Raw genomic sequence first — 23,205 nt, 5'->3', positions numbered from 1 at the left:
TCCACAGATTCACAACTCTCTGGATGAAAAAGTGTTTCCTCGTCTCCGTTCTAAATGGCTTACTCCTTATTCTTAAACTGTGGCCCCTGGTTCTGGACTCCCCCAACATCGGGAACATCCCGATTAAAGCAGCATCTGCAGTTCCTTCCTACACATCTAGTTTAGTCTAGTTTAGAGATACAGCACGGAAACTGGCCCTTCCGCCCACTAAGTCCGCACCGACCAGCGATCCACGAACACTAACATTATCCTACACACACTAGGGATAATTTTACACTTACACCCGGCCAATTAACATACCAACCTGCACGTCTTTGGAGTGTGGGAGGAAACCGAAGATCTCGGAGAAAACCCGCGCAGGTCACGGGGAGAACGTGCAAACTCCGTACAGACAGCGCCCGTAGTCGGGATCGAACCTGGGACACTGGCGCTGTGAGGCAGCAACTCTACCGTTGCGCCACCGTGCCGCCTGAGTTACTCCAGCACATTGTGTCTTTTTTTGTAAACTGGCATCTGCTGTTCCTTGTTTCTACCTAATGCACTGATTAGGTACAGGGTTTTTTGGAGTCAAGGAGTGTTTTTTTGTCAAATGTCCTGAAACAGAACAATGAAATTCTCACTTGTGGCAGCACAACAGATCATGTCAACATGGTACCGTGTGGACAGATGTTACATGTTACTAAATTCCATCATATGATCTAAACTATATCGATATTTAAAGTCATTTGATTTTTTATTGTGGATGAGCTAGATGAAATCCCGTGTTAAACCCCCCCGTCACTGGGACGAGGCGCTATTCCAAAATGCCAGTTATGGGCAGCACGGTGGCGCGGAGGGTAGAGCCACTGCCTCGTGGCGCCAGAGACCCGGGTTCGATCCCCGACCTCAGAGTGGAGTTTGCACGTTTTCCCCTGTGACCTGGTGGGTTTCCCCTCCCTCATCTCAAGGACGCGCGGGCGGGCTCGTGGGCGAATCGGACCTCTGTAAATCGCCCCTCGTGCGTGAGGAGCGGGTGGGAAAGTGGGATAACATAAAACGTATGGGCCGAAGGGCCTGTTTCCATGCTGCATCTCTAAATAAAAGTCACTGTTCGTGTCTCAAGATCCCTGCTTGTTCCGCAGAAGAAGACCCCTCCTCTGCATCCCATAAACATCTGGGAAAACAACAGGAAGATTGGGAATACACAACGGGAACTCAGACAGAAGCTGCATTTAAAAATAACCCCCATAATAATAACAATTCTAGTGGCGAACTGACAGATTTAATTACAGTTCTTGGAAGCTGTTTAATCATCCTGACATCTATGCTGCTCTGAGTTTAGTTTAGTTTAGTTTATCAGTTTATTTATTCATGTGTGTGTGTGTATATTTATACAATGGTATATGGACACACTGATCTGTTCTGTATTCATGCCCGACTATGTTCTGTTGCGCTGAAGCAAAGCAAGAATGTCATTGTCCTATCAGGGACACATGACAATAAATTCCCTTGAATCTTGAATCTTTAGTTTAGTTGAGTTTAGTTTAGAGATACGCGGAAACAGGCCCTTCAGCCCACTGAGTCCGCGCCGACCAGCGTTTCCCCACCCCCCCCGCACACTAACACTATCCTACACACACACACACACACTAGGGACAATTTACAATGATACCACAGCCAATTTACCTACAGACCTGCACGGCTTTGGAGTGTGGGAGGAAACCGGAGCGCCCGGGGAAAACCCACGCGTGGCAAACCGCGTAGTCAGGATCGATCCCGGGTCTCTGGCGAGGTGAGGCAGCAACTCTACCGCTGCGCCACCGTGCCGCACTTAGGGACCACTCAAATACAAATCTAAAGACTGTATGTTCAAAGTTCATGGGCAGGGTGCAATGACAATTGCACATGGGACATGGTACATTACAGCACAGGGACATGGCCTCCAGCCCACAATACAATACTAAGCTAAACTCATCTTGTCTGTCCACACGTGATCTATATCCCTCTATTCCCTGAACATCCATGTCCCTATCATAAAAGCCTTGGAAAAGGGGCAACAATAATCAAAGATTTGTCCCAAAGATAGACACAGAGTGCTGGAGTAACTCAGCAGGCAGCATCTATGGAGCAGCATCTGTGGAGAACATGGGTAGGTGATGTTTCACAGAGTGCTGGAGTAACTCAGCGGGTCAGGCAGCATCTGTGGAAAACAAGGATCGTTGACGTTTCACAGAGTGCTGGGGTAACTCAGCGGGTCAGGCAGCATCTATGATGCTGACCCACAGAACATGGATAGGTCTGACGTTCCTTTTTAACGACATAAAGATTTGTCACACCAGAGTGCTGGAGTAAAGATGCTCAGCGGTCCCACCTGCAGCATTCTGCATCCTCGTATGGAGCTAAGGAAATAGTTGCAACCTGCCTTTACTTGGGCCGAAACCCGCAGATGCTGGTTTACAAAAAAAGGGCGGCCCGGAAACGTTGCAAAGGTCTATTTGTAACCAGAAGGGTTTCGGCCCGAAACGTTTCCTATTTCCTTAGCTCCATAGATGCTGCTGACACCATAACTCAGCGGGTCAGGCAGCATCTGTGGGGAACATGGATAGGTGACGTTTCACAGAGTGCTGGAGTAACTCAGCGGGTCAGGCAGCATCTGTGGGTAACATGGATAGGTGACGTTTTGGGTTGGGACCCTTCCTTGGGCTGCTGGGGGGGGGGGGGGGGGAGAGAAAAAGTTAACGTTATTTGGTTATTTTTATTTCATATTCCTTTCGGACATGTTTATAAAGAAGTCACGTGTAATTGGTGTAACTTTCTGCAGATTATCTCCCGCTGTGACCTGTTGTTGATGATGGAGATCAAGGATGTGAGCAACCAAGCCTTTCCTGCGCTCATGACAAGACTGAACAAGTAAGCCCAGGGAGATAGTTCACTTTAGTTTAGAGATACAGCGTGGAAACAGGCCCTTCAGCCCATCGAGTCCATGCCGACTGGCGATCCCCGCACACTAACACTATCCGACACACACCTTGTGGTGGTGGAGAAGCTTGTGTGGTCCTGAGATCCTGAGAGCGATACCGTCTGGAGCGATGCTCCTGGTAGGGCCACCCATGGCGGTAAGGTCGAGGGGGAGGTCCCTGACAAAGAGCCAATCCAACCAAGACCTCGACGGTGGAACAGGCGGAGGACGATGGCTGACCTTAGTGGAGCTAACGTCACAACGGCTGGGAAGGCGGATGAAGGCTGCGGCAGAAAAGGGTCTCCGGTCGTCTTGGACTCCATGCCACTGGATCCTGACCCAGATCTGTCAAGGACCGTGGGGTGGCTGTCTGTGCACCAGTCTCCCCACGTTAAACAAAGTCACGGGGCACAGGCGTCCTCCAACACTGGAGACACCCGTGATCAGCCACGGCCAAGGGGGGCGTGAGAAACACACACTAGGGACAACTTACATTTACACCAAAGCCAATTAACCTACAAACCTGCACGTCTTTGGAGTGTGGGAGGAAACCTGGAGATCCCGGAGAAAACCCACGCAGGTCACGGGGAGAACGTGCAAACTCCGTACAGACAGCAGCCGTAGGCAGGGTCGAACCCGGGTCTCTGGCGCTGTGAGGCAGCAACTCTACCGCTGCGCCATTTGACAGCCATCTTATCCAGGACAACATTAGGATAGTGGGCAATGGTTTTGTAGTTGTTCATGGCTGGGGCTTAGTTCCATAGAAACATAGACAATAGGTGCAGGCGTAGAGGCCATTCGGCCCTTCTAGCCAGCACCGCCATTCAATATGATCATGGCTGATCATCCAACTCAGTATCCTGTACCTGCCTTCTCTCCATACCCCCTGATCCCTTTAGCTACAAGGGCCACATCTAACTCCCTCTTAAATATAACCAATGAACTGTGTGGCCCCAACTACTTTCTGTGGCAGAGAATTCCACAGATTCACCACAAAAAAATCATCATAACGGTCCTAAAGGATTTCCCACTTATCCTTAAACTGTGACCCCTTGTTCTGGACTTCCCCAACATCGGGAACAATCTTCCTGCATCCAGCCTGTCCAACCCCTTAAGAATTTTGTAAGTTTCTATAAGATCCCCCCTCAATCTTCTAAATTCTAGCGAGTACAAGCCGAGTCTATCCAGTCTTTCTTCATATGAAAGTCCTGCCATCCCAGGAATCAGTCTGGTGAACCTTCTCTGTACTCCCTCTATGGCAAGAATGTCTTTCCTCAGATTAGGAGACCAAAAACTGTACGCAATACTCCAGGTGTGGTCTCAACAAGACCCTGTACAACTGCAGCAGAACCTCCCTGCTCCTATACTCAGATGCCCCTTCAGTTGCTGCCTTTACATAGTCATTGCCTTTTGCTGACGACATCACTGTTCACCACACGGTGTTTATTTACCACCCTCTATCTCATTTCCTTGCAAGGCATTAGATTGAGGAAATAACCAATATGACTTTTCATTGAGAAAAGGAACTAGAAATCTCTTTGAAATAGAACATAAGCAGCCTAGACTATACGCATCATTTAATTTTCGTGTTTAGATTATTGTCACGTGTAACGAGGTACAGTGAAAATCTTTTTGTCGCGTTCTATCCAGTCAACAGAAAGACAACACATGATTATAATTCGGTATTTCGTTTAGTGTAGTTTAGTTTAGAGATACAGCGCGGAAACAGGCCCTTCGGCCCACCGAGTCCGTGCCGACCAGCGATCCCCGCACACTAACCCTATCCTACACACACACTGGGGACAATTTACACTTGCACCAAGCCAATTAGCCTACGAACCGGTTGGTCGACAAAAATGCTGGAGAAACTCAGCGGGTGCGGCAGCATCTATGGAGCGAAGGAAATAGGCGACGTTTCGGCCTTCGATTTTCCAGCATCCGCAGTTCCTTCTTGACCATTTAACCTACAAACCTGCACGTCTTTGGAGTGCGGGAGGAAACCCAAGATCTCAGACAAAACCCACGGGGAGAACGTGCAAACTCCGTACAGACAGGGATCGAACCCGGGACTCTGTGAGGCAGCAACTCTGCCTGGCTGGGCCACCGTGCAGCCCTTATTTAGTTTGCGAATTTTGATTCTAAATACACCTGATTTTTAATGATGTACAGACATGAATTTTCATTTTTCTTTAGTCACGGCAACAGGAATGAATATGAATCGATCATCAGTGTCCGTCTGGGAACAGGCACCTACAAGGAACAGTACGCGTTTATTTACAGGTACCCTTTCATTCCTATATGTTGACCGAGCACGCACTTGCAGGCTGTGTGTGTGTGTGTGTGTGGGTGGGGGGGGGAGAGAGGGTGACTAATAACAAAAAGTAAGGTTGGATTCTACAATCTTGGAGCCCTGTCCCACTATACAAGTTTACCCAAGAGCTCTCCCGAGTTTTTAAAAAAAATCAAAACTCGTGCGTAGAATGTACGTCGCGGGTAGCTCGTAGCTCGGGGCCGTCTCGTAGCGGCTCGTAACGCTAACGGCAGGTACTCGGGAAAACACGGTGAGCTCGTGAAGTTTTTTCGACATGTTGAAAAATGTCCACGAGAGTCCCCGAGTACCTACGAGCGGCCATTGCCGTCATTCTCCGAGTTCGAATCGGGGGAAACTCGGGAGAATTACCTCGTACAGTGGGACAGGGCCTTAAGCACGAAACAATCAGACCACCAAGTACCACTTTTACGTGTAGGAAGGAACTGCAGATGCTGGTTTAAACTGAAGATAGACACAAAATGCCGTGGTGAATCAGCGGGTCAGGCAGCAATCTCTGGAGAGAAGGAACGGGTGATGTTTTGGGTCGAGACCCTTCTTCAGACTCACTTTGAGTTGAGTTGAGTTTGGAGATACAGCACTGAAACAAACCTTTTCACACTGGCTCAAGGTTTCAAGATTAGTTTATTGCCACATGTGCCAATTATGGTGCAGTGAAATATGAGTTACCTTACGGCCATACTAAAGGGCCTGTCCCACTTGGCGACTGCCGGCATCATTGACTGACGGATCAGGTCACTGGAATATTCGCGGCGTGATGACGTATTGACGTGCGGTGTTATTTCAAACGCCGCAACATTTTTTTGTCGCCGCTGGATTTTGAAACGTTCAAAATCTTTCAGCGACACCGATACGACGCCGGCAATCGCCAAAAACAATCTCCAAGTGGGACAGGCCCTTAAGTGAAAAGCAACACGATACACAACCACATACTAGTTAACTTAAACATCCACCACAGTGGATTCCACATACCTCGCTGTGATGGAAGGCAATAAAGTCCAATCCTCTTCCTCTCCCGTGGTCGGGGCAGTCGGATCATCTGTAGTTGGGGCGATTGAAACACTCACAGCTGATGATCTTATCCCACTGACCCATCCACTACCTGTACATTAGGGGCAATTTTAAGGGGCTGTCCCACTTGGGCAACCTAATTGGTGAGTTTAGAAGAGTTTAGAAGGGATTGAAAAAATGACCTCCCTTCGACCTCCCTTCGACTATGATAAAGACTATCTACGACTACCCTCTCTTACCTACGACCAACATGCCGATCTACTACGACTAAACCTATGAGTAAAAAAGTATCGATTTTTTCCATGGCATTTTTTGCGGGCAGTTTTCAACATGTTTGAAAAATACGCCGCGGCCTAGCTGAGGCCTCGAGTACGCGGAGACCACTCTCGAGCATGAAGGAGAGTTACAAAGACCTCCTACGACCTCGTGTCGACCATGCAGCGAGTATGAGTCGAGGGCAAACTCGCCAGAACTCGCGGATTAGGTCGCCCAAGTTGGACAGGCCCTTTACAGAGCTCAATTAACCTACAAAACCCGGCACGTCTTTGGGATGTGGACTGTGCAGGCCTCAAATATTTAGTCTTAAAGTCATTCTGCATTTAAACGGGCACCCTGGCACAACTTGCCCATGCCGACCAGAATGGCCCATCTAAGCTAAACCCATTTGCCTACATTGTGGACCATATCACGGTAAACCTCTCCCAACATAGAAACATAGAAACATAGAAATTAGGTGCAGGAGTCGGCCATTCAGCCCTTCGAGCCTGCACCGCCATTCAATATGATCATGGCTGATCATCCAACTCAGTATCCCATACCTGCCTTCTCTCCATACCCTCTGATCCCCTTAGCCACAAGGGCCACATCTAACTCCCTCTTAAATATAGCCAATGAACTGGCCTCGACTACCCTCTGTGGCAGAGAGTTCCAGAGATTCACCACTCTCTGTGTGAAAAAAGTTCTCCTCATCTCGGTTTTAAAGGATTTCCCCCTTATCCTTAAGCTGTGACCCCTTGTCCTGGACTTCCCCAACATCAGGAACAATCTTCCTGCATCTAGCCTGTCCAACCCCTTAAGAATTTTGTAAGTTTCTATAAGATCCCCCTCGCAATCTCCTAAATTCTAGAGAGTATAAACCAAGTCTATCCAGTCTTTCTTCATAAGACAGTCCTGACACCCCAGGAATCAGTCTGGTGAACCGTCTCTGCACTCATGTACTGCACTAACCATGTACCTGTCCAGGTGACTTTTAAATGCACTCACAGTACTTGCCTCAACTCAAGACAAACTCAAGTCCAACAGGTGGAGCAAAGGGGAAGATACAGAGTGCAGGATATAGTTCTCAGCATTGTAGTGCATCAGTTCCAGAGACAAAGTCCAATGTCCGCAATGGGGTAGAGGTGAATCGGACAGTACCCTGGCTTATGGAAGGACCGTTCAGACGCCTGATAGCCGAGGGGAAGAAGCTGTTCCTCAAGTCACAGTTCAAGTAGGCAGCAAAGTATTTTTAAGAGTATGGTCTGAAGAAGGGTCTCGACTCGAAATGTCACCTATTCCTTCGCCCCATAGATACTGCCTCACCCACTGAGTTTCTCCGGCATTTTTGTCCACCCAAGTACTTTTCAGAAGTCACTTTTTCAACGTAGAAGAATCTGGTTCAAGAGATGAAGTCAAACTATTTGTGTAGGAAGGAACCGCAGATGCTGGTTTACCGGAGAAAGGCAAAAATGCTGGAGTAACACAGCGGGATCAAGCAGCATCTCATGATCGAAGGAATGGAGACATTTCGGGTCGTGTCTGAAGAAGGGTCTCGACCCGAAACGTCACCCATTCCTTCTCTCCAGAGATTCTGCCTGTCCCGCTGAGTTACTGCAGTGTTTTGTGTCTATAGTATCAGTCTATTACCCGAAATGCAATCTCACTTGGTTTCAATGATCTGTTAATGACCTGGTCCTTATTGGGCATGTATGTCTTTGCTTCCATTTTAGACACAAATTATTATCGGTCAAAAGAAGTTATCAATATCCGGATTTCCCAGCAAACAACGCGGATGTGTTTGCACGAGAGCCATTTGTAGTCTGGTTTTCATCACCCTCCACCTGTAAGTAACTGCACCCCTTTCCCGTATGAAGTACACACTTACTGATGGTACCAGCAGCACCACGGAGACGCTGTACACAGAGTTGGATTGTTTTCTCTGGAACGGCAGTGGTTGAAGGGTAGGCCTGATAGACCCATATACAACTATGAGAGGCATGGATTGGGTAGACCAGGGGTTGCCAGCCTACGGCCCTGGGGCCGGATCCGGCCCGTAACCCGAAATCATCCGGCCCACACGCGTAGCACAACACACACACACGTAACACTTACCCAATGGTACACAAAAAAGCTGGAGTAACTCAGCGGGTGCAGCAGCATCTATGGAGAGAAGGAAATAGGCAACGTTTCGGGCCGAAACCCTTTCGGGTTTCGGCCCGAAACGTTGCCTATTTCCCAAGGGATTCGGCCCGAAACGTTGCCTATTTCCCAAGTTGCCTATTTCCCAAGGGATTCGGCCCGAAACATTGCCTATTTCCCAAGAGATTCGGCCCGAAACGTTGCCTATTTCCCAAGGGATTCGGCCCGAAACGTTGCCTATTTCCTTCGCTCCATAGATGCTGCTGCACCCGCTGAGTTTCTCCAGCGTTTTTTGTCTACCTTCGATTTTCCAGCATCTGCAGTTCCTTCTTGAACACTTACCCGAGCGTCGTTTTCTCACACACACACACACACACACACACACATACAGTCAATCTTCTTCTTGTCGAGCCCACACACAAGATTAGAAGTTGTCCAGCCAGAGCTGAGCTCACTTCTCGGCGTCTGCGTACAATGGTGTCTGTCTTGTCGCCTCTTGTGCGTGGTGGTGGCGGTAAGATCGGTGGATGCAGCGGGCCCCGACGTGAACGCTCTCTCCTTCACCCAACATTGACCACAGCCAATTCCATTTCCACTGAAGGGGGCTGAGGGCGGCTTTGGCGAAGCGGTGCTGGAGCGGTTTCCTCAGCAGCCCTCAGCGGGCAAGCGGGCGGGCTTGAGGGAAGCCAAGCATCAGCTGGGTCGGCGAGAAATTCCGCCCCGGCCATGGGGTTACACTTTAGTCGTAGTTTGTCGCGAGGGGGGGTCGGGGGGGGGGGGGGGGGGGGGTAATTGTCTTTTTGTTACATTTTGTTAAAGTTGCCGAAAAAAACGCGTAAGTGAGACAGGCCCTTAACTGTATCATAAACAGACACATACACTCACAGAGTAACACTTTCCCCAGGTATGTAAGATGCAAACATTCTCCTTACTGTGGCAAAACGTTGCAAGCTGATCACAACAAATATCTTTATAACTTTGAAGCATTGGTTTAAGGCAGTGGTTCCCAACGTGGGGTGTACGCCCCACAGGGGGGCAATTTGATTTTTAAGGGGAGCAATTGAGCGCAACTGAGGAGGTCTGGGTCCAAATTTTCGATTTTTATTTTTTTGGATTTTCCATCAGGGAAACATATCATTATTATTATTTTAATACCACCTAATGTTTTTTTCTTTTTTTTTTACAATTTTTTAGTAATTTCTTGCTCAGAACTTTAACTGTCTTTTGTTTATTTCATTTTGCTTTTTCATGGATGCCATGTTCTTTTGAAACTTGTTTAAACCAAGGTATTGGCGTTTTAAGCTTCTTCAGCTGAAATGGAGTTCACTTTTTAAATGATAAGAATTATATATCACCACATGGGGGGGGGGGGGATCAGGATTTTAGAGGTGATTAGGTGGGGCATGGCCAAAAAAAGGTTGGGAACCACTGGTTTAAGGTGAGAGGGGCAAAGTTTAAAGGAAATATGTGGGGGAATCTCTTTACACAGAGGGTGGTGGGTGCCTGGAACGAGCTGCCAGGGGCGACCAGAAAAAGGCGCAACTCTTTGTGGCGACTACTCACGACCAAACAGGTGTCACGTGTCGACATGTCACGGGGTGAAGCCTGTATGGTTGTGAGTAACCATATAACCATATAACAATTACAGCATGGAAACAGGCCATCTCCACCCTTCTAGTCCGTGCCGAACACATAATCTCCCCTAGTCCCATATACCTGCGCTCAGACCATAGCCTTCCATTCCCTTCCCGTCCATATAACTATCCAATTTATTTTTAAATGATAAAAACGAACCTGCCTCCACCACCTTCACTGGAAGCTCATTCCACACAGCCACCACTCTCTGAGTAAAGAAGTTCCCCCTCATGTTACCCCTAAACTTCAGTCCCTTAATTCTCAAGTCATGTCCCCTTGTTTGAATCTTCCCTACTCTCAGTGGGAAAAGCTTTTCCACGTCAACTCTGTATATCCCTCTCATCATTTTAAAAACTTCTATCAAGTCCCCCCTTAACCTTCTGCGCTCCAAAGAATAAAGACCTAACTTGTTCAACCTTTCTCTGTGACTTAGTTGCTGAAACCCAGGCAACATTCTAGTAAATCTCCTCTGTACTCTCTCTATTTTGTTGGCAAAGTAGTCGCCCAAAGAGTCGAACCTTGTTCTGGTCACCCCTGGATTTTCAACATTTTCAGCGACCTGCTGCGACTGTGCGGGTGCGCTGAAAAAATGACGTAAATGGGACAGGCCCTTGAAGATATTGGAGCGGGTTTCTTTAATAGTTCATTTCTCTTTCCTTCCTTAAGCTGTGAAAGACTTTGTGGTTATTCCCCTGCACTCAATGCCAGATTCCTCCGTGTTTGAGATTGATGCCTTGTACGACGTCTACACGGAAATGAAGCAGCGTTGGAGAGCCAAGGTACATGAGGACCACCCTCACTGCACTAGGTTGTGGGGACCGACTGTAGATGCTGCTTTACGACGAAGATAGACTCAAAACGCTGGAGTAACTCAGCGGGGACAGGCAGCATCTCTGGAGAGTAGGAATGGGTGCCGTCTCCGGACAATAGACAATAGACGCAGGAGTAGGCCATTCGGCCCTTCGAGCCAGCACCGCCATTCAATGTGATCATGGCTGATCATCCCCAATTAGTACCACGTTCCTGCCTTCTCCCCATATCCCCTGACTCCGCTATCTTTAAGAGCCCTCTCTAGCTCTCTCTTGAAAGCATCGGTGGGGGCTCGATGGGCCGAAGGGCCTGTTTCCGCGCTGTATCTCTAAACTAAACTAAACTTTTGCCCTCGACAGTACTTCATCATCATGGGAGACTTGAATGCCGACTGCGACTACGTGAGGAGGAAGCAATGGAAGAATATCAGACTGCGAAACGATACCAACTTTGCCTGGCTGATTGGTGATGAAGAGGACACGACGGTGAAGGAAAGCACGCACTGTGCCTACGACAGGTGAGATCACAAGCTATAGGAGTAAAATTAGGCCATTCGGCCCGTCGAGTCTACTCCGCCATTCAATCATGGCTGATCTCATCCTCCGAAAGGGCCTGTCCCACTTGGTGATTTATTCGGAGACTGCCGGCAACATTAACGGACGTATCAGGTCACCGTAAAATACGTGGCGTAATGACTCAAGTGTCGCAACAAGTGTCGCAACAAGTGTCGCAACAAGTGTCGCAACAAGTGTCGCAGCGCTGGATTTTGAATTGCCCAAAACCTTTTGGCGACACTGATATGACGCCGGCAATCGCCAAAAAAATCTCCATGTGGGACAGGCCCTTAATCCCATTTTCCTGCCTTCTCCCCGTAACCCTTGACATCCGTCATAATCAAGAATCCATCTATCTCTGCCTTAAAAATATCCACTGACTTGTGGCCTCCACAGCCCTCTGTGGCAATGAGTTCCACAGATTCACCACCCTCTGACTCAAGAAGCTCCTCCTCACCTCCTTTCTAAAAGAGCGCCCTTTAATTCTGTGGCTGTGACCTCTGGTCCTAGACTCTCCCACCAGTGGAAACATCCTCTCCACATCCACTCTATCCAGGCCTTTCATTATTCTGTAAGTTTCAATGAGGTCCTCCCTTCAACCTTCTAAACTCCAGCGAGTACAGGCCCAGTGCTGTCAAACGCTCATCAAACACTCACTCATTCCTGGAATCTGAGATGGCAGACCACTTTAGAAAGGACCTTGAAAGTCCTGGAACTGCAGACGCTGTTTTACAAAAATAAGACACAAAGTGCTGGAGTGACTCAGCGGGTCAGGCAGCATCTGTGGAGAACATGGATAGGTGACGTTTCACAGAGTGCTGGAGTAACTCAGCGGGTGCAGCAGCATCTATGGAGCTAAGGAAATAGGCAACGTTTCGGGTCGAAACCCTTCTGGGTTTCGGCCCGAAACGTTGCCTATTTCCAGAAGGATTTCGGCCCGAAACGTTGCCTATTTCCTTAGCTCCATAGATGCTGCTGCACCATAACTGAGTGGGTCAGGCAGTATCTGTGGCGAACATGGATAGGTGACGTTTCACAGAGTGCTGGAGTAACTCAGAGGGTCAGGCAGCATCTGTGGAGAACATGGATAGGTGACGTTTCACAGAGTGCTGGAGTAACTCAGCGGGTCAGGCAGCATCTGTGGAGAACATGGATAGGTGACGTTTCGGGTCGGGTCCCTTCTTCTAAAGAACTTCAAGTGAAAAAGTTTTAAGTGCAGTCTAGATAATAATAAAACAACTCATAAACCGCCTGCAATGGGGAGGGAAAATACTTTTCTTCATTCATTTGTTTTTAAGTGAATCTCTAAGGTTAGTTTAGTTTAGTTTAGTTTAGTTTAGTTTAGTTTAGTTTAGAGATACAGCATGGAAACAGGCCCCTTCGGCCCACCTAGTCCGCGCCGTCCAGCGATCCCCGCACATTAACACTATCCTACACACACTTGGGACAATTTACACCTACACCAAGCCAATTCACCTACAAACCTGCACGTCTTTGGAGTGCGGGAGAAAGCCAAAGATCTCGTGAGAAAACCCGCGCATGTCACGGGGAGAAAAATGATGATTCAATTAATTGTCATTGTCAGCGTACAGTACAGAGACAACGAAATGCATTTTTAGCATCTCCCTTGAAAGGGAGACACAGGGCGTCGCGGTGTGCCCGCGCCTGCCGCCGTAATTACATTCCATTACACACAGGCAAAGGTGGGTGAAGTGTCTTGCCCAAGGACACAACGACAGTATGCACTCCAAGCGGGATTTGAACCGGCTACCTTCCGGTCGCCAGCCGAACTCTTAGCCCATTGTGCTATCTGTCGCCTTTAACGTGCAAACTCCGTACAGACAGCACCCGTAGACGGGATCGAACTCGGGTCTCCGGCGCTGCAAGCACTATAAGGCAGCAACACTACCGCTGCGCCACCGTGCCGCCTGAGTTACTCCAGCACATTGTGTCTTTTTTTTGTAAACTGGCATCTGCTGTTCCTTGTTTCTACCTAATGCACTGATTAAGTACAGCTTGAATTACATGGAGAGACTGGGTACATCATTGTTTGGTGTGTCGGGGGCTGAGGGCTGAACTCTGACCTGCTTTTGCCGATATCCACGAGAGAGGGGATGAACCATCTAACTGCAGAATCCTTAAGACAAGGACATGAGTTCAAACATTAAATAAATCACTTCATTAAAAGTAAAAGAGTTTAGAATTTAGAGATACAGCATGGAAACAGGCCCTTCGGCCCACCATGCCGACCATCGATCAAATGTTCACACGAGTTTCTATGTTGTCCCACTTTCTCATCCACTCGCTACACAATTTACAGAGAATTAACCTACACACCCGGATGCCTTGGGATGTGGGAGCATGGCAGGACTGTCATATGCTGCGAAAATGGAGCGGCTGGGCTTGTACACACTGGAGTTTAGAAGGATGAGAGGCAATCTTATTGAAACATATAAGATTATTAAGGGTTTGGACACACTAGAGGCAGGAAACATGTTCCTGATGTTGGGGGAGTCCAGAACCAGGGGCCACACAGTTTAAGAATAAGGGGCAAGCCATTTAGAACGGAGACGAGGAAACACTTTTTCTTACGGAGAGTTGTGAGTCTGTGGAATTCTCTGCCTCAGAGGGCGGTGGAGGCCGGTTCTCTGGATGCTTTCAAAAGAGAGCTAGATTCTAAATGTTCTAAATGGCTTACCCCTTATTCTTCAACTGTGGCCCCTGGTTCTGGACTCCCCCAACATCGGGAACATGTTTCCTGTCTCTAGTGTGTTCAAACCCTTAATAATCTTATATGTTTATCATCACTGTTCCAGGTGTCACCATAAACTGTGAATTGTTTGCAGAAATTCAGATTGAGATTAAAAGCCCTGTCCCATGGTACGAGTTCATTCCAAGAGCTCTCCCGAGATTAAAAAAAATCAAACTCGTGGCAAGCACGGAGAATGAACGTAGCGGGTACGTCGGAGCTCGGGGACGTCTCTTAACGGCTCGCAACGCTAACAGCAGGTACTCGGGAAGACTCGCTAACGGCAGGTAAGCACGGGGAAGACTCGTGAAGATTTTTCAACTCGTTGAAAAATGTCCACGAGAGCCCCGAGTACTGACGAGCGGCCATTACCGTAAATCTCCGAGTTCGAATCAGGGCAAACTCGGGAGAGCTCTTGGAATGAACTCGTACAGTGGGACAGGGGTTTTACATGATCATCCTTCTTATTGTTTCCATAAACCAGGATTGTCCTTCGTGGTGAGAAGCTGCTGAAGGCGGTCGTACCTGATTCAGTCAACGTGTTCAATTTCAAGGAGGCTTACGGCATGACTGAGCCGCAGGTAAGTCTGAGCTTTTGTTGACTCTTCAGTACAGACACAAAAAGCCGGATTAACTCAGCGGGTCAGGCAGCATCTCCGGAGAAAAGGAATAGGTGGCGTTTCAGGTCGAGATCCTCCTTCAGACCAGTTTAATTCACATGTTTAATCGATAATGTTTTATTATTAATGTTTTATGTGTCATTCCTAACTGTCACTGTATGTCATGTTGTCACTTGCGGGCGGAGCACCAAGGTAAATTCCTTGTATGTGAATACTAGGCCAATAAACTTATTCATTCATTAATTAGCTTCAGTAAAATTGCAAATTGTCCCTAGTGTGTGTGTGTGTGTGTGTGTGTGTGTGTGTGTGTGTGTGTGCGTGCGTGTGTGTGCGTGTGCGTGTGTGTGTGCGTGCGTGTGCGTGCGTGTGCGTGTGCGTGTGCGTGTGTGTGTGTGTGTGTGTGTGTGTAGGGTTGTGCTAGTGTACGGGGTGATCGCTGGTCGGCACGGACTCGATGGGCCGAAGGGCCTGTTTCCACGCAGCATCTCTAAAGTCAAGTTAAAAGTCTAAAGAATTGGATCAATGAGGGTGTGATGCTCAAACGATCATTGTGGATTTAACAAAGAACGGCTGGTCTCTAAAATGACAGGGGAACGGCGTGGCATGACCTCAGGGAGAGCGAAGTGTAATATGAACAATCCCTGCTTTAGTTTAAGAAGGAACTGCAGATGCTGGAAAATGGAAGGTAGACAAAAATGCTGGAGAAACTCAGCCGGTGAGGCAGCATCTATGGAGCGAAGGAAGTAGGCAGCGTTTCAGGCTTAAAAGCTTTGTCCCTGGTGCGAGTTCATTCCAAGAGCTCTCCCGAGTTTGCCCTGATTCGAACTCGGAGATTTACGGTAATGGGTACTCGGGGCTCTCGTGGACATTTTTCAACATGTTGAAAAATCTTCACGAGCCTTCCCGTGCTTACCTGCCGTTAGCGAGTCTTCCCGAGTACCTGCCGTTAGCGCTACGAGCCGCTAAGAGACATCTCCGAGCTCCGACGTACCCGCTACGTTCATTGTCCGTGCTTGCCACGAGTTTGATTTTTTTTAAACTGGGGAGAGCTCTTGGAATGAACTCGCACGGTGGGACAGGGCTATTAGTTTAGTTCAGTTTAGTTTAGTGTATTGCCACATGTACCGAGGTACAGCGAAAAGCTTCTTGTCACCTGCTATCCAGTCAGCGGAAAGACAACAACACATGATTACAAACAAGCCATTGATTTTGATTATACCTGTGGTTTGTACTTGTAATGGTACATCCACACAGATTGTACTCATTAGTTTAGTTTTGTTTAGGGATGCATTTTCCTTAGTGTGTGTAGATTAGTGTTAGTGTGCGGGGATCGCTGATCAGTGTAGACTCAGTGGGCAGGAGGGTGAAACAGGCCATTCGGCCCACTGAGTCCGCACTGACCAGCGATCCCCGCACGCTAACACCAATCTACACACACTAAGGACAATATACAATTATACCACGACAATTAAACTGTCCAGTCAGCAGAAAGACCACACATGATTACAATCTAGCCTGCCTCAGAGGGCGGTGGAGGCCGGTTCGCTGGATGCTTTTAAGAAAGAGCTAGATAGGGCTCTTAAAAATAGTGGAGTCAGGGGGATATGGGGAGAAGGCAGGAACGGGGTACTGATTGGGGATGATCAGCCATGATCACATTGAATGGCCGTGCTGGCTCGAAGGGCCGAATGGCCTCCTCCTGCACCTATTGTCTATTTACAGTATACAGATAGAGTAAAAAAATGCTGCTGTAGGAGTGGAGATTTAAGTGTGTGTGGTGGGTGTAATATGAGTTTATAGATGTGGTTCAGTGGCCAGCAGGCAAATAGTCACCTGGGGTTGGGCATCATCTTGCCCTCTGGACTCTGTTCATAGTTTATGACCTTGGTGGTTATGCAAATACAACCTCACAATGGCGTAGTGAAATTACATCATAAAATTATTCATAAGAAGGTGTAATAACATTTAAAAAAGGGCAGTAAAGTGAGTCACTGCTTTCCGCACCTTCATTCACCGCAAGTCCAAACGCAAGTCAGGGTCACTACACTCATTGAAACATTATATATCTGAGAGGATGTAGATTTAAGGCTGGAGGGGAAGATTTAAATTTAATAGGAACCTGCAGGGCAACTTTTTTTTTGCAGAGGTTGATAGGTATATGGAACGGGCTGCCAGAGGAGGTCGTGAATATCACAAGGTTTAAGAAATATTTGGGCAGGTGGTGTATAAAATCATGAGAGGAATAGATCGGGTAGATGCACAGAGTCTCTTGCCCAAAGTCGGGGAATCGAGGACCAGAGGACACAGGTTTAAGGTGAAGGGGAAAAGATTTAATAGGAATCGGAGGGGCAACTTTTTCACACAAAGGGTGGTGGGTGTATGGAACGAGCTGCCACAGGAGGTAGTTGAGGTAGGGAGAATCGCAACGTTTAAGAAACATTTGGACAGGTACATGGATAGGACAGGTTTAGAGGGATATGGACCAAGTGCAGGCAGGTGGGACTAGTGTAGATGTGGTATGTGGGTAGGCGTGGGCAAGTTGGGCCGAAGGGCCTGTTTCCATGCTGTGTGACTCTACGAGCTTGAGGCCACCTTTGACCGTGTCTTCTTTCTCCCATTGGCAGGCGCTGAACGTGAGTGACCACTACCCCGTGGAGGTTGACCTGCGGGAGACTCACGGCTTCTTCAGTTGGCTCAAGTCCCACAAAGGCCCGCGTGGGTAGAGGAAGACTGAGACCATGGCGGCCACACCTTGCCTTGCAGTGGGACCCACTGCGTATATCACGCGGCTTAAGCTTCTAAGGTAGATACACAATGTTGGAGTAACACAGCGGGTGAGGCAGCATCTCTGGAGAGAAGGAATGGGCGACGTTTCGGGTCGAGACCCAAAGGGTCCAGCACTTTGTGTCTACCTTCAATTTAAACCAGCATCTGCGGTTCTTTCTTACACATCTTACACATCTTAAGCTTCTAGTTTAGTATAGAGATACAGCCCGGAAACAGGCCCTATTGACCACCGAGTTAAAATTGCCCTACACATACACACTAGGGACAATGTCATTGAATGGCCTCGCCCCGCCTTACCTCTCTGAGCTGCTCCACCTATATGCTCCTGCCCGGTGCCTCAGGTCAGGGATCAGCTGCTCCTTGAGGTACCAAGGTCTAAGCGGAAGCTCAGAGGGGATAGAGCCTTTTCTGTTGCTGCCCCGGCACTCTGGAACACCTTGGCGCTGCAGATCAGACAGGCCCCTTCACTGTCCATCTTTAAATCCTCCCTAAAAACTCACTTTTATTCACTGGCTTTCGACACTGGCTGAGACTTTGTTCCTGTTTTAGTGCTTTTAATGTCTTTTAATTTTTTACTGTTTTTATAGTCCTGTCGTCTTAATGGTTTTAGTAGTTTGTAATAACTTTTTGTTGATTTCCCATGTACAGCACTTTGTGGTAACTGATGTTGTCTAAAAGCGCTTTATAAATAAAGTTATTATTATTATTATTATTATGTTACATTTATACCAAGCCAATTGACCTACAAACCCGCACGTCTTTGGAGTGTGGGAGGAAACCTGAGATCCCGGAGAAAACCCACGCAGGTCACGGGGAGAACGTGCAAACTCCGTACAGACAGCGCCCGTAGTCGGGATCAAACCCGGGTCTCTGGCGCTGTGAGGCAGCAACTCTACCGCTGCGCCACCGTGCCGGACCTTGGCAAGATCACAGGGCAGGAGGTGAATTTCAACTTAAACTCACAGGAAGTGGAGTGGTTGATTAACATGTGAGGGAGTGACGTTTAGTGGCAGGAAAGGACTTCTACATCTGTAGGAAGGAACTGCAGATGCTGGTTGATCCCAAAGTTATCCATAAACATTGCTGGAGCAACTCAGCGGGTCAGGCAGCATCTCTGGAGAAGGGGCCACCTATCCATGTTCTCCACAGATGCTGCCTGACCCACTGAGTTACTCCAGCACTCTGTGAAACGTCACCTATCCATGTTCTCCATAGATGCTGCCTGACCCGCTGAGTTACTCCAGCACTTTGTGAAACGTCACCTATCCATGTTCTCCATAGATGCTGCCTGACCCACTCAGTTATGGTGCAGCAGCATCTATGGAGCTAAGGAAATAGGCAACGTTTCGGGCCGAAATCCTTCTGGAAATAGGCAACGTTTCGGGCCGGCCAAAACGTTGCCTATTTCCTTAGCTCCATAGATGCTGCCTGACCCGCTGAGTTACTCCAGCATTCTGTGAAACGTCACCTATCCATATTCTCCACAGATGCTGCCTGACCCGCTGAGTTACTCCAGCACTTTTGTCTACCTTCCATTTTCCAGCATCTGCAGTTCCTTCTTTGAACAAGTTTCAGATAGAAATGTCTGATATAATATACATAAATGAACTGCTGATATATTAAAAATCATAAGAATGCTGTAAAGGATTTGCCAACATAATTCAGTGCTGTTTTATCATAATAAAGGTTTTTTTTAAATCATTATACAAATACTTTTATTCAAAAAATAAAAATAAACATGCAACTGAACACAAGCAAAGACTGCCGATGTTGACAGTTCTATAAACAAACGATCGAGCGGGCAAGATCATCTCTGACCCCTCCCACCCTGGCCACAAACTCTTTGAATCACTTCCCTCTGGAAGGCGACTCCGGACTGTCAAAGCTGCCACAGCCAGACATAAAAACAGTTTTTATCCACCAGTAGTTGCTCTCTACTCAACAGCCAAAAATCTGTAGCCTCCCTTTGATCTGGTATTTTGTTGGTTCACATTGCTTGATCAATGGTGTTTTATCATTAATGTTTTATTATTATTTAGTGTTTTGTGAATCATTTGTAACTGTCACTGTACGTCATGTTGTTACTTGTGGGCGGAGCACCAAGGCAAATTCCTTGTATGTGAATACTTGGCCAATAAACTTACTTACTTACTCAAGTTAATATAACGCCAACCTTATGAACAAAACACCCAACCTCCCGTGGCGACCAGCGTGAACGGAATGTCCCTCTCCAGGGACATGCGGGCACAGACACAGGGGGCAGACAGTCAACCCTGGTGCAGCCGTAGACTAGCCGCTGTCTGGAGCCGCGAGTGACCATCTTGGCCAGGCCCAGGAGCAGACGGACAGGGAGATCAAGTTATGTGCTTTCATTTGGCACGAGACTATAAACATGAATAAAATGTGTCATCATCATTAATTGGCAGGATAAATATTTATTACAATGACTAACATAGAAACATAGAAATTAGGCCCAGGAGTAGGCCATTCGGCCCTTCGAGCCTGCACCGCCATTCAATATGATCATGGCTGATCATCCAACTCAGTATCCCGTACCTGCCTTCTCTCCATACCCCCTGATCCCCTTGGCCACACGGGCCACTATAACTCCCTCTTAATAGCCAATGAACTGGCCTCAACTACCCTCATCATTAAGGATAAGGGGGAAATCCTTTAAAACCGAGATGGAAAGAACTTTTTTCACACAGAGAGTGGTGAATCTCTGGAACTCTCTGCCACAGAAGGTAGTTGAGGCCAGTTCATTGGCTATATTTAAGAGGGAGTTAGATGTGGCCCTTGTGGCCAAGGGGATCAGAGGGTATGGAGCAAGGCAGGTACGGGATACTGAGTTGGATGATCAGCCATGATCATATTACACTGAAGGCTCGAAGGGCAGAATGGAACTCCCCCTAATTTCTATGTTTCTATGTTTCAAAAGTGGCAGAGAGTTCCAGAATACACCAGGCCAATACGACATAGGAAGGAACAAGATGCAATTTACACTGAAGATAGCTGGAATCCCCCTATTGCAAAATACAATACAATAAGAATACAACATTTAGACAGGTGCTATTGCAACGGAAACAGGACAGGTTTATGGAGAGGGCTAGGGGCCAAACGCGGGACTAGAAGCAGGTGGGACAGACGGCTGTGGATGCCAAGTCAGTGGATATATTTAAGGCAGAGGTAGATAGATTCTTGATTAGTACGAGTGTCAGGGGTTACGGGGAGAAGGCAGGAGAATGGGGTTAGGAGGGAGGGATAGATTGAATGGCGGAGTAGACTTGATGGGCTGAATGGCCTAATTCTGCTCCTATCACTTATGATCTAGTGTAGACGGGACATGCGGGCAAGTTGGGCCGAAGGCCGTGTTTCCGCACTGTATCACTCAATGTGATCATCACACGTCACACGTCACGGCCCTTGTTTAAACTTTGATAAAGGCAATGAAACCACTTACTTCTGTGGGCTGACTGTTGCCACGGCGACTCCGGCAAACATGTTGAGGCCCTCTCTGGAGTTAGATGTCTGTCGCAGTTAACAACACGTTGTCCTCGAGGATGTGGGCGCGGGCTTAGACACACTGCTCTCAGCGATGTGATGTGTACACTGTGCAGTGTCCGATGCTGCCTCAGTTTCTCACCCCCTGATGCAGCCTCAGTCTCTCACCCCCCCCCATCCATCTCAGAACCACTTCCCACTTGCTATTTGAATTCAAGTATTTCAAAAGCAGGAACATAGAAACATAGACAATAGGTGCATGAGGAGGCCATTCGGCCCTTCGAGCCAGCACCGCCATTCATTGTGATCATGGCTGATCGTCCCCTATCAATAACCCGTGCCTGCCTTCTCCCCATATCCCTTGACTCCACTAGCCCCTAGAGCTCTATCTAACTCTCTCTTAAATCCATCCAGTGACTTGGCCTCCACGGCAGGGAATTCCACAAATTCACAACTCTCTGGGTGAAAACGTTTTTTTCTCACCTCAGTCTTAAATGACCTCCCCTTTATTCTAAGACTGTGGCCGTTAGACAAGAATGCTGGAGAAACTCAGCGGGGTGAGGCAGCATCTATGGAGCGAAGGAATTGGTGACGCATCTGGAGGGAGAAAGCAGGGACTACCTGAAATTGGAGAAGTCAATGTAGAGTCGGAGGTTTCAATTTCCAATTTCAGGTAGTCCCTGCGTCCTCCCTCTTTCCCCTCCCCTTCCCAGCTCTCCCACAGCCCACAGTCTCCGCCTCTTCCTTTCTGTTTCCCCCTCCCACACTCCCACATCAGTCTGAAGAAAGATCTCGACCCGAAACGTCGCCTATTCCTTCGCTCCATAGATGCTGGGATGGGTGACGTTTCGGGTCGAGACCCTTCTTCAGTCTGAAGGAATAGGTGACGTTTCGGGTCGAGACCCTTCTGGGTCTCGACCCGAAACGTCGCCTATTCCTTCGCTCCATAGATGCTGCCTCACCCGCTGAGTTCCTCCACCATTTTTGTCTACCTTCACTTTAATTTGAAGGTTATTTTTTTACAACAACCTTCCACTTGCCCACACAGTGTGAATACATTAACATCATTGTTCTAAATTGAAGCAGAATCACAGACAAGGCAGAACAAAGAGTTATTTATTTTCCACAAATTCATCGGCATCAAATGAAACATTCAATTTGCGTAGAGCCAGGGCTATCTCACGGTTCGATTGATATGAAATTAATAGACAGTTGGTTAACTCCTTGGGTAGGAAGGAACTGCAGATGCTGGTTTATATCGAAGGTAGACACAAAGTGCTGGAGTAACTCAGCGGGACAGGCAGCATCTCTGGAGAGAAGGGATAGGTGATGTTTCGGGTCAAAGTCCTTCTTCAAACTCTGAAGACCATGTTGTACCAGGTTGTAACGTGAATGAACCATCAGGGCCCTTAAATATCTGCTGTTGTTAAATTATTGATATCAGTTTCTCATGAACCCATTAGATACACCGCTGACAGTAACCACAGCTGGACACATGGTGGCTTCTAATGAGTTCAGGCAATTTGGATACGGGCCAAACGCGGGCAGGTGGGACTAGTGTAGATGGGGCATGTTGGTCGGCATGGGCAAGTTGGGCCGAAGGGCCTGTTTCTACACTGGATGACTCTACGAGTCTCTGGGCTGAGGGCATCGTGAGATGCTTGGAGGTCTCTTCCACTTGTACCCTCCCTCCAGCCGGCAATGTCCATGGGTGATGTCAGCTCGTTGATCTACATCTTATGCCCTGCTCAGATATTCATATCGTTACCTCTATCTGTAACGGGACCGTTCAACTTGCGTGTGGACGGGACGTCGAAGGACCAGAAGCTGAAGCCAAGAAGTGGAAGTCAAGAAACCGAACGGACAGCTACGCT

At 47.9% G+C, this 23,205-nt stretch overlaps 1 protein-coding gene across 1 annotated transcript in view; it reads left to right on the top strand.

The window, feature by feature from the left end:
• LOC129704466 (deoxyribonuclease gamma-like) overlaps positions 1-19,016 on the top strand; it is a 19,685-nt gene extending 669 nt beyond the window's left edge. Inside the window, exons 2-8 of the mRNA XM_055647563.1 lie at positions 2,801-2,889; positions 5,132-5,218; positions 8,267-8,379; positions 10,977-11,089; positions 11,480-11,637; positions 14,908-15,004; positions 17,668-19,016. Coding sequence (XP_055503538.1) covers positions 2,801-2,889; positions 5,132-5,218; positions 8,267-8,379; positions 10,977-11,089; positions 11,480-11,637; positions 14,908-15,004; positions 17,668-17,766 — 756 coding nt within the window. The 3' untranslated portion in view covers positions 17,767-19,016. The remainder of the gene's footprint in view (positions 1-2,800; positions 2,890-5,131; positions 5,219-8,266; positions 8,380-10,976; positions 11,090-11,479; positions 11,638-14,907; positions 15,005-17,667) is intronic.
• The last annotated feature ends 4,189 nt before the right edge of the window (positions 19,017-23,205 follow it).

Source organism: Leucoraja erinacea, chromosome 16 (genome assembly GCF_028641065.1).
Source record: "Leucoraja erinacea ecotype New England chromosome 16, Leri_hhj_1, whole genome shotgun sequence".
Classification (NCBI taxonomy): Eukaryota; Metazoa; Chordata; class Chondrichthyes; order Rajiformes; family Rajidae; genus Leucoraja; species Leucoraja erinaceus.
This window is presented reverse-complemented; position numbering and strand designations above follow the sequence as displayed.